This window comes from Thunnus thynnus, chromosome 6, assembly GCF_963924715.1.
Source record: "Thunnus thynnus chromosome 6, fThuThy2.1, whole genome shotgun sequence".
Taxonomy (NCBI): domain Eukaryota; kingdom Metazoa; phylum Chordata; class Actinopteri; order Scombriformes; family Scombridae; genus Thunnus; species Thunnus thynnus.
The window spans coordinates 25,887,396-25,899,436 of record NC_089522.1 but is presented as its reverse complement, the minus strand read 5'-3'; the positions used below and the strand labels follow the sequence as shown (position 1 = coordinate 25,899,436).

General features: G+C 39.0%; 1 protein-coding gene across 1 annotated transcript; it reads right to left on the bottom strand.

Annotated features, from left to right (window-relative positions):
• Window positions 1-1,185: 1,185 nt before the first annotated feature.
• Window positions 1,186-11,829, bottom strand: ythdf1 (YTH N6-methyladenosine RNA binding protein F1). Its single transcript, XM_067592988.1, has 6 exons — window positions 11,468-11,829; window positions 9,032-9,059; window positions 5,868-5,962; window positions 4,103-5,761; window positions 3,179-3,223; window positions 1,186-2,823 (listed from the first exon to the last, which is right to left on the bottom strand). Exons 1-6 carry the CDS (start codon window positions 11,495-11,497, stop codon window positions 2,809-2,811), a joined length of 1,872 nt encoding a protein of 623 aa, XP_067449089.1. The 5' UTR covers window positions 11,498-11,829; the 3' UTR covers window positions 1,186-2,808.
• Between the last annotated feature and the right edge of the window lie 212 nt (window positions 11,830-12,041).

Genomic DNA, 12,041 nt, shown 5'->3' with positions numbered 1-12,041 from the left:
TTAGTGTCGTTATTGTCTCCATAAGCAATAAACTCTCAGCTATAACAGGCCTATTGCAGAGGACACAGCTGTAACACCTGAGCACCTCCTGCTGCTGTGACTGGAAACTGGTCTGCAAACGAGCAGACAAGAAGAAACTGATACTGAAAGTGCTGATAAATGGTTGAAATGATCAGCAGTGGTTGTACGACTGCAAATATGACCAAACCTACTGGAAAAAAAAGGAAAATCACTGTATCCTGTATGGAAAAAATGTTGCAACAAAACCCACTTTTATGTATTTAATGATGTTAAAGAAACATCCAGTTTCAAATGTATTCAAATGAACATGACTGGTGTTACTGGAGCTCATCTCAGTGTGTTAATCCACCACTAAATGCACTTTTTACTTCTGTTTTAGTCTTGTTTGTTAAAAACTAGAGCGTCCAGCTGTTTAAGAAATTACGGTCTTTATTAAAACAATGGAAGTTAATATTTGTGACACGTTTTTATAGAGATTTATATTGTTAGTTGGAACAAATGAGGCTGAGAACCACCGACAGTGAAGGCAGTGAGAAAGTAGATGGTATCAGTTTTGGCCTTTTCATTGGATTTTAAACTTTCTCATTACACTTGTAGATTTTAGTCCAAACTCAAGTATTTGCAATTCCACTTTTCTTTTTTCTTAATGTGAAATAACATCAAATGTGTGTATGTGTGACATTTCTGTGTGTCTGCTTAAACTTTATGTTTATTCTTGTACACAAGTCTCTCTTGTAAAAGACAGAATCCTAATCTCAATAAGTCTACCTGATTAAATAAAGGATTCAAAATGGTTGATGATAATAAATATAGTATGATCAATATAATGATCAATATAACACCACTTATCTTTTAACCCTACAGATGATTATTCTGATAATAAATATGTTAAAAAACAGTTTAATGAAATAAGCTGTGAGCCAGAATCTAAATATTCTTTGAAAATGGTGCTCAAAATCCAAAAAGTGTGTTCAGACCTAAACAACATACTCATGTGTTTTCATAAAAGAATCAAAAGCGGTATAAAAGGTGCCACAATGATCTCAGACAGAGTGACTTTTTTAACCAAATCGAGGCTCTTAGGAGCGGATTGTAAAACGTTTTGTGTGATTTTTCGCTGTATAAACAAACATCTTCCTCGTCATATAATAAACACCCACAAACAACAGATAAGTATATCTTTAATAATGAACATGATCAAATCTAAGAATGTGATAGTGACCTCTGATACAATGGATATTTAATTCAGGGGTGACTTAAAACTTTTTTTTTTGTTGTTTTTTTTTGCATAAATTTTCTATATTCCAATACCGTTTATATAACTCTGATTTGCTCCGCAGTCATACTCCCTCTCTCGTCTCTCACGCTTGCATACACACACATACACACAATACAGCAAGCAATTTTTAAAAAAAGTCACAAACATATACCATATAGGCTAGTCTCTGGGTTTTTCCATACACTTGACAATAAATCAGTTAAGTATAATGCTACAGTTAAACATTTTGAGGCAATCTCAAGTTAGAAATGCCGGTACATTAAAGCTTACATTTTTCTGAGGATGATGTGGACAGGTTATAGCGATGAAAATGAAAATGTCAAGATTATAATTATGTTAAGAAAGTATAAGAAACAAAACAAACAAACAAAAAAAGAAAGTTAACAAAGTGACAGGCCTGGCTTGAGTTTTAAAAGCAGTACATGCTACATTATCTCCAGATTTTAATAAACAGAGACCCCTGTTGGAACAGCGCGGGAACAAAGAGACATAAAAGCTACTGTAAGACCAACAGGGGAAATTGACAGAAAGCATAATTTTGTGTTGATAAAAACCTGAACTCATACAGTATATTTGTATTTTCATCCAATAAATAAGAAAGAGAGGGAACAACCTTTAAGAGCTTTTGATCTCTAGACATCTTTTCCCTGAATCTCTATCTGAAAAAAACTTGAGGTACAGTACTGAAAAACAAAACAACAAAACAAAACAAAACACAAAATCATCTACACTTATGATGAAAAGAAACGTTAAGGCTCCACTCTGGAGAGAGAGAGAGAGAGAAAAAAGACGCATTTTCTCCACTTTAAATGTTAAATCAGCTGTAAGCCAGGTGATGCATTATTCAAAATATGCTTCTAACATTTATGCTTCCTAATGTCACAACCTTGCATGATTAAGACACCCCTGCCATGACAAAAAAAAAAAAGGGCATTATAGAAGTTCTTTTTTTTTTTTCTTCTTCTTCTGATTATATAAAATACAACTGGCCACACACAGATAGCAGACATTTTTGTCAAGAATGTGTTGTTCACTCGTTAAGATTAACCAATACAAGCACTTAACATTTCTCCAACACACAAACCACAAAGTGAACAGTCACTGAATATCAGCAGCATGTTGTCAAGAGATTTTTCAAAACAGACGTGCAGATATTTTATTTACTTATATTTAGTTAAGAATGCAAGTTCCCGGGGTAGCAATAGAGATTTATAAGGCTAAAAAATACAGAAAAAACAAGAAAATATATCTCATTGAAGCGATTCGACTGGTGGAACTAGCTTCATCCCTGCACGCATCTGAAAGACTGGGAACCAGGAGCGATGTGGCTCAAAAAGTTTGACAAGGGCCAAAAGTCAACAAAATTAAATAGAAAAAAATATTAGTTTTCAATTTGTTTTTGTTTGTTTTTTTTTGTCCTCGTGTTTTTCTTTTTAAATCTAAATTTCATTACGTCCGTCCGAGCGGGACCGCGGATCGAGCTTTCAAGAAGTCGTCTTTACTGTTGTTTACTTCTGACGATCCTGAATGGAGAGAGAATAAAAAGCAATAAATTATTAAACAGATTGATCAATATCACATCACTGACAATTGTAATATTCTACTGCAAACTGGCTGGATGACTCAACATATCAATTAATCAATTAATGAATTATATCTTGATGATTTGACCATATTATGTTGGTGTTTCCAAATTTATGATTTTGCAAATTTTATTTATTGACAAACTAAACGAGATACTTTAGTTCTTTTTAGTTTTGTCTGGTGTAAAGCCTAACAGAGGAACATGACATTAATTAGATTATTTTATGTATTTATGTCATTTTGCGTACATTTTTTATACAATGATATATATATAAACAAGATAACAGACTTCACCTGATCAATTCGGGATCGGCTCGGTATTGAGGCAGGCTCGTAGCTCTGTTGGAAAAACATGAAAAGTCTTGAGATACAAATATAACAGCTTTTAATATCATAGTATTCATTTTTTTCATTAGCAAACTTTCCAATTATTTCAACTCAATGACTAAAGCATAGTCATAAGAATGAAAATCAGCTTACAAATAAGGGTCTGTATGAATATTATTTGGTAGAAAAGGGGGGAGGGTATTTTTATTTTTATTTTTGTTGAAAGGAGGCGTGTCTGCTAGTTTGAAAGAGCAGATGATGGTCTTCTTTTTCTTCTTTTTACCCCATATTTATATTATTTCAGCCTTCCCTTCTGAGATTTATTACACACACAATGAGATCAAATAGTTACATCAACAAGATGACTTTCATGTGTGCAATGAGTCATAAAGGTGTGTTTTCCCACATGTAGAAACAGTCCCGTGTCTGTATTAGACCTGTATTTTCCTCATCGCAGTCACACGAGAAGCTAACGTCGCTCCGGAGACAAAGCTGGTTAATGTTCCCGATAATACGACTTAAGTCAGGTAATCGGTTTAATTATGACGGACTGTCACACAACTAATCTCATATTAGGCAACATAATCAGATCTAAATCCTGTTTATAATTCTTTTAAAATATTTTATTATGTGGAATCTGAAGTCAAGTGAAAATATTGTGGTGCTCAAAACTGCTCAAACTGTGTGTATTGGTGCACACACACAATTGTACAAGTTCAATAGTATATTATTTTGATTCTTGGGAGAGAGGGTAATGTAGTTATTATTTAAGTCAAGGTGAAGGTTCAAGGAAAATATTAATATCACTGAAACATGGTGAAACATAAACCACCGCCCTCCATGTTCTTAATTCTTTAACTGTCATGTGTTAAATCTAAAGTAAATTATTACCTTTTTCACCACCTCCTCCTCCTCCTGCTTCTTCTCATAGTGGGAAAAGTCATCAAAGATGGAGGTGGTGTGTTTGTACTGGGCGATAATCTTGAGCACCTGCTTCGCCTTTTCCAGAGGAACCTCTTGAGTGTCGCGAGAGTTGGTGACTGGCTTGTTGTCGTTGTTCTCCAGGCGGATGTGGCGCAGCTGGCTATTAGGCACGTCCTTAACAAACAACCAGTTCACGTCAAACTTGCCCTTCCACTTGTCCTGCGCCCAAACACCGGCGCTGGTGCCGTAGTCCACGGGTGAGTGCATCTCCGCCACGCCGCAGAAATGGCCGCTGCCGTTGACGCTGAACAACAAGTAGACGGGACCTTTAGAGTTCATGGCTCTGTAGGCTGAGTCCAAACGTTTGTTGCCGTGCTCTGTGCTGCACCAGATGGAGTACTTGATGGAGCGGTGGATGTCGTCCTCGGAGTAGCTCTTGATGATGAACACTCGGCCGTTTTTCAGGTTCCAGTCAAACTCCTTGGGGTTGTAACTGTGGGCGGCTCGCAGCTTCTCCAGGACAGGGTGGGACTCTGATCCCAGCTCCGGAGGCACGCACCCGACACCTCCACCTCCGTTACCGATACCGCCGCCGTTAGAGGAGCCACTACTGTCCAAGCTCCCGCCGCCGTAACACAAGTTGCGGTTGCGTGGGGCTACCCAGCGCGTCTGAGGTGTCGGAGCGGAGTTGTGGTTCTGGTAAGACTGCGGAGGAGGAGGCGGAGGACCCTGCATGGTCATCTGCTGCACGAGGGACTGGGCAGACTGTAGGGACTGCTGGAGGGGGGGTAAGAGGCTGGGAGGATGGGAGTGAAGCTGCTGCGGCTGGTGCTGTTGGTGGTGATGGTGGTGGTGGTGGTGGTGCGGCGGCAAAGGAGGAGCCATCTTGGTAGCGACCCCTTTATTATCCCAAGTATCGATGTCCATGTTGTGTTTAATTGGCGGCGGAGGCAGAGCTCCTCCGGCTATGATGGGCGTGCCAGGCTTGTTCTTGGTCTTTTGTTGCTGCAGCTTGGCAGGTTTACTAGCAATAGCGGCCCACGATGTAGGTTTCGGAGGGGGCATTCCGATTGGTGTGCCACCGTTGCCCGTGGCAACGGCTGCAGCTACACCGCCGCCGCCACCGATCACAGAGCCTGCATTCTTCACACCCGAGCCACTTCCTGTCACATCCCCACCTATTTTTAGGCCCAGCATGCCCTGCTCTAGGCTGTTCATACCTGGAGCCTTGCTCAGGGTGTCACTATGAAAACCCGTCTGGCCATCGGGGACTAAGGTGCCTCCTAGAGAGCTGGGCGGGTAGCTGTAACTCCCCCCGTAAGCTGAGCTTTGAGTCTGCTGGCCCTGAGAGCCACTGGTGCCCCAGGCTGAGAAGGCCGGGTTCTCTGGGAAAAAGTTAAACCTGTGTGGATAAATGCTGCTGCTGAGCCCCCCCGGCTGCCCAAATACTGTGTCGTGCATGAAGTGATGGTCTCCATTGCTGAGGGGGGCATAGGGTGTCAGGTAGGGAATTGGTGGATCGCCTCCTGTAGACCACGGAGCCTCACTGAGGGGGTAAGGAAACCCAATGGAGGGGGCATAGTAGCTGGACAGGTAAGGGTCTGTCATGGATTGATAGCTGTTATTCTACAAACGGAAACAGAATTAAAATCACTTGTTACACCAACAAGACGCAGCAAAACAGATGTTAATTTAATTTTAGTATCGCAAAAAGACAACTCGAGTCTCCCACCTGATTGGACTGGCTGGTGAGATAAGGCTCGAAGTCATTATCGTGGACTGTGTCCTTCTGGTGGAGGGAGCCATTCTGCACTGAAACTGGAAAGGCTGCAATAAAATCAAAACTGTTGTCAAAGCTGCACATCAGAATCGACACGTTTCCAAACAACCGAGGCTACGTTCACGTCACACGCCGAAGTGGCCAAAATCAGATTTTTTTTTTCATATCAGATCTGGGACACTTGCATATGTGGTCCTGGATCTGATTCATATCTGATCTCTAGCTATGTGAAAGCTGTCAGAACGGTCAGATCGGAATTCGTGTGTTTGGTTTTTTAAAAATGTCTCACTTCTCTGCACAGACATGTCGTCGTCGTCATCGTGTCGGCACCTCTTAGTCTGGTGAAAATTAACATGGAGGAGAACAACAACAGCCACGAGGCTCAATATAGAGATGAGGAAGTTTCAAATTCTATTTAAGCAAAACTGGAAGGAACTTATTGTAACCAAATGGTAGCGCAGCCATGTCATTATAATATGGCTGTCACACAAATTATTGTTATTGTTGTTATTCTTGTATGAATGCAGCTCACATTTCAGTTATATCTGTGCTTGCGTGCCGGATACATGTCACTTACAAACATGAATGCAAATTATAAACACAAAAAGATCAGATCTGACGAAAAAATTCAGAATTGAGCATTAAATGGCAGGTTTATAATTTTTCAAGTCTGTCTTAAACCAACAGTCAGATGTCCATATGAACACTGAAAGAGGTTTTCCTCGCTGTAATAATTCCTCCTGTTCACACTGGCTGTTAAAAGATCCCCTTCAAATGTGCTTTCAATGATGGAGGCCAAAATCCACAGTGAGTCCTCACAGTCATTTAGCACAAAAATGCATTTAAAAGTTCATCTGAAGCTCATATGAGGCTTCATCAGTCTGAGTTAGTGATATCAAGTGGATATCTGACACATTTACAGTCTTGTTAGCATCAATTTCCCTCTTTGTGTTTCCCTGTTCAGCTGCAGTGGAAGTATAATAACAAAAAGAGGAACTTTGGCACCAAAAAGTCTGTAACATTGAAAGATATCTACTTAATTTGACTCATTTGGAGCTTCATATTAGCTTCAGATAAACTTTTAAATACATTTTTGCACAGAAGGAGGACTGTGGATTTTGTCCCCCATCACTTACATTGTAAGTGCATTATGAAAGGATCTAATGGTCAGTATGAACAAGAGGAACGATTACAGCAAGAAAAACATATTTCAGTGTTCATATGAGCACCTGACTGTTATTTTAAGACAGACTTGAAAAACTGTGAACCCGTCCTTTAAGGCCTGTAATGTGAACGCAGCCCTTTATGACACCAAGTCCACAATATCAGGAACATCAGGATGTGCTCATTGAAAATATGCAACTAAAATGTGTTTTGCACTTATGCTAAAAACATGTTTTAACGTGCAGCGTTCACTACAATCACTGAAGCTATAGTGGGAGAATTAAAAAGACAAACAAGTCCATGAATGGTCAACATGGATGATGTATAGTGTTGGATTTACATTTAAAATAGGTTACGTTGTCCGCCTCAGAATGCTGCTCTGCTGGATAAACGTAACCTTTAGAGGAGATAAACTTAAATGTGCAAAGATGTGTTTTCCACTGATAAACTGTTTGCACATAACAATGAGTTTCATAAATACAACCATGACACCAACACATGGCTGAAAATATGTAATGATGCAAAGACATATTTAGAGTTCCCCTCCACGCAAAAATGTGTTTTGCTTCTTGTTACTTCAGCAGGATGTGTGAGCTTCACTGTGCAGAGTTTGACACTAGAAAGCTGTTTTCACATTCGTCTGCTGAGGAGGGAAAGTTTCTCTGTGCTCAGCTTAAATCTGAGTTTACGGTGTGTACCTACGAGACATGATTTATGACATCACAACTAGTCTGCAGGCCAATTATGGTCCAGCATGCGTCTTAAACAAGTGTGATGTGGCGAATTGAAGCCTCAAGTGTACAAACACTGAGAATGAACTTTATAGTGAAGGAGGAGACGTCTTGCTAAACTTATAAAAAGGAAACTATAGTCTATAGTCATAGTTTCTGGATTTTTCAACAAGGTAAATAGTGTAAACATCATTTTAAGAATTTCTAACAAGTTAACTGAACTTTTTTTTGCAGAAAAAAACATATAAGATACAAATTATTAGTCACAGCAGTGTATTTTTATATGTCTTAGAATATGTCTGGAGGGCATCTTTAATGATATTATAGATATTTTAGGCCTACAATCATACATGAGTCAGTTATAATAGGTATACGGTGACAGTATTATGCTACACAAGGTAAACATTAGAGATGTGCCAGTATATTGTTAAAAAATTCTGACGGTATCAATACCACCATACATCGTATCTATTACTGTGATTAACGTCCGTGAACACAGAGCAGTTTGATTTAGTTTAGCTTGTAAGAGCTCAGTGTAACTGTTTTTATGTTGTGTGTGCATTTACAGATTTGTCTGCCTTTTAAATATTAATTTAACTGCTAGCAGATGACGCTCACTACAAAGTTTTTGCACTCATCAGTAAAAAAATCATGGATTTCCAAAAATATGAATGGGTTTGTAGAATCTAAGACACACTGAGCTCCATTCAAAGTGATTTCCAGTCGACTGTCGTAAACTGTGAACAAACTCTGGATGTTATTTCTTAGGCAGAGTCCGACTAAGCTGCAACATACAAATCACTGTTCAGTGAGTAAAATCCAAGGCGATCATGGTGAGAAGTAATTTAACTGTATTTTAGCATTAATAGCAGGATTTCAGGAAACATGATTATCGTGATAAAACTGTTTACTGTGGTAGTTTTACCTATGATAACTGTGCAGTATCGAAGTCTGTTTCTCCGTCGACGTATGTTTCCTCTGACATTAACCTGCACCCAAAGCTTATCTTAACCCCAATCAGTTATCTCTGCTTCTTCTAACCACAACCACAACCTACGTCCTCACCATAACTGCAGAGGTGACGCTACGGAAAACACATCTCTAACAGAAGGGAAACATCGTTTGATGGGGGAACAGACTTCGACACAACATCCTGAGTAAACATCTTTAAATGCAGGAACATCTGGAGGTAAAACACACGTTTTTTTTTTTTTTTATTACCTTTGCTTGCATCTTGTCCTTTCGATGTCTTAGTGGTCATATTGATGAGATGAACGCATGTGAAAGGAGGGAAAAAGCTCACATGGATCATGCATGTTATTCAAAGCATCACATATTATCCTACAAACACACTACTTTATATAAACTATTAGCACCGAGCAGCGTGTGATGTTATTCCAACCTTTATCGATCTTTTTTTTAATAATTTTTTTTAATAAACAGCTTCATTGAAACAAGTAAACAACATGTTTACAGCACCGTGTGTCTACAATCACATCAGGAGGACTAAAGGTTGTAATGAAAAAGAAGAAATAGTTAAATAAATGTCTTGTAAAGCTTACAATAGTTATAGGTTTGAACAGCTTTTTTTGTTTGTACATTCAGATATTGAAGAATTGTGTTGTTTGATATTGACAGTCAGCTCTGAAAAGTTTTGTTCTTTTTTGCTGAAGAATATTGATTTGTGAACATCAAATCTGGTCGAAATAGAAAGCAAAATAAATGAAACAGAACTGTGAACAGAGATTCCCGTCACATTCAGTGAATCCAAAACAATACATTTGTATGCAGGAAAAGAAGAGAATAAATGTAGCAGCGTTTCTCTGAGCTCCTCGAAAAAAAGGTTCAACTTACATCAACGTCTGAGTTTCTACAAATAATGAATAGTTGGATAAAACCTGTGAAGCATTTTAAGTGACATCTTTTTGACTTTCATAAAAATCTCATGTGGCAGCAGCTAAATTGTGGACCTATATGATAAAGCAGAGGGTGTATTTATGATGGATCACCTTATTTCTATTCTTAGTTTGCCATGAAAAACAAGTTTTCCCAACAGTTGTTTCAGTTACATCTAACAGTATGAAGTGATTCCATTAAAACCTTCAAAAAGTGAAATAATACCTGAGGGGACGACATCAAAGACAACTGAGAAATCCTTCAGAGAAACAGAGATTACATACTGTTGAATAAATTCAACATCAGAATCGTCTTTATTGACCAAATATGTTCACACAAACAAGGAATGTGACTCCGGTTTAGTGGCTCTTACACGGAATAACAACACAACAATCTTCAGAAAAACACACAAGGAACGACTTTAAACAGGAAACAGTTTCTGTGAACTATAAACAGGATACAAAGAAGAGTTCACAGAGATAAATATTAAATAGTAATAGAAAACAAGACATGTTACTTTATATACATATGTACAGTATGTACATCCTGTTCAACTACAGAGTGAAATGTATCACACACTGTGTGCAGCTCTGTAGTCAGAAAAACAATCTAAATACTGTTTATATACAGTATATTATGAGCAGAGATTCCCGTCATATTCATATAAATAAATAACACATTGTTGTGTTGTTATTTTGTACACTGAACTGGAGTCACACTGTATGTTTGTATAAACATATTTAACCAATAAAGATGATTCTGATGTTGAATTTATTCGACAGTATGTAATCTGTGTTTTCTCCGAAGGATTTCTCAGTTGTCTTTGATGTCGTCCCCTCGGACGTTATCTCACTTTTCAAAAGGTTTTAAAGAGAAATGGCGATCACCCTGTACTGTTAGATGTGTCTTGTTTTCTTTTAACATTTAATATTTATCTCATCACTTCTTCGCACTATTTGTATCCTGTTTCAGAGAAATGGTTTCACATGTATACAGTCGTTCCTTGTGTGTATTTCTGAAGATTGTTGTGTTGTTATTCTGTGTAAATACATCAAGAGCCACTAAACCGGAGTCACATTCCTTGTTTCTGTGAACATATTTGGTCAATAAAGATGATTGTGATGTTGAATTTATTCAACAGTATGTAATCTCTGTGTCTCTGAAGGATTTCTCAGTTGTCTTTGATGTTGTCCCCTCGGGTATTATTTCACTTTTTAAAGGTTTTAAAGGGAAATTACAAGATGTGTCTTGTTTTCTTTTAACATTTAATATTTATCTCATCACTTCTTTCCACTATTTGTATCCTGTTTACAGTTCAGAGAAGCAGTTTCACATGTATACAGTCATTCCTTCTGTATATTTCTGAGAATTGTTGTGTTGTTATTCTGTGTAAGTACATTTTGAGAGCCACTAAACCTGAGTCACATTCCTTGTATGTGTAAACATATTTGGCCCCATAAAGATGATTCTGATTCAGATACTGGGAGCTGTGGTACAGCAGGCCCTGGTTACCAGCAGAAAGCAGTTTTCTAGCTCTCAGATGGCTAACTATCGCCTTCAGTGTGGGATGCTGCTCACACACACACACACACACACACACACACACACACACACACACACACACACACACACACACACACACACACACACACACACACACACACAATCTCACCTCCCTGAAGAGCAATAAAATCCCGAAGCTGAGCGTTGTTGTTGTTGTTTTGTTTTTTTGTTTTTTTCTTCACCTCTCTCTCCGCTTACCTGAGGGTCAATACTGGCGGCAGACATCATTTATCCACCAGGTGTGTTGAAGTGCAGCCCTGAGAAGACGTGCAGGCTTGCAGCTGCACACACTCCGCTGTGTGGAGACGCTAACAGTTCAACACAGTTAGCAGCAGCCGTCAGCCGGTGTCTCTGCTCGGCGCGGACAGTCTGCTGGTCGTCGCCCTGCTGCCGCTCCGCGCTGCCCAGTCCACATTAATCCAGCTACAGGGGCTTCAATCCGCTCCGACCCCCCCTCACCGTTAAATTAATATCCAGCCAGCCAGCCTCGGTGGTCCTGCTCACTTGCCCCCTATGGCAGCTTCATCCGGGGTGTGCAGCGCGGAAATGACGTCGGTGACGTAAAGGACGCGTCCGCGGCTACCTAGCAGCAAAACAGACCGCTGCTGTTTAATTTACAATCACAGGTTTTTATCTGGAGCTATAGATATATCTTATATAAAAATACATCTGTTTTTCAACAGTGGTTTAGTAATAATGTTTTATTGTCAAGTTAGTTATTTAACCAACATGATCAACTCTATAATTATATATAATTCACTGTGCAATAACC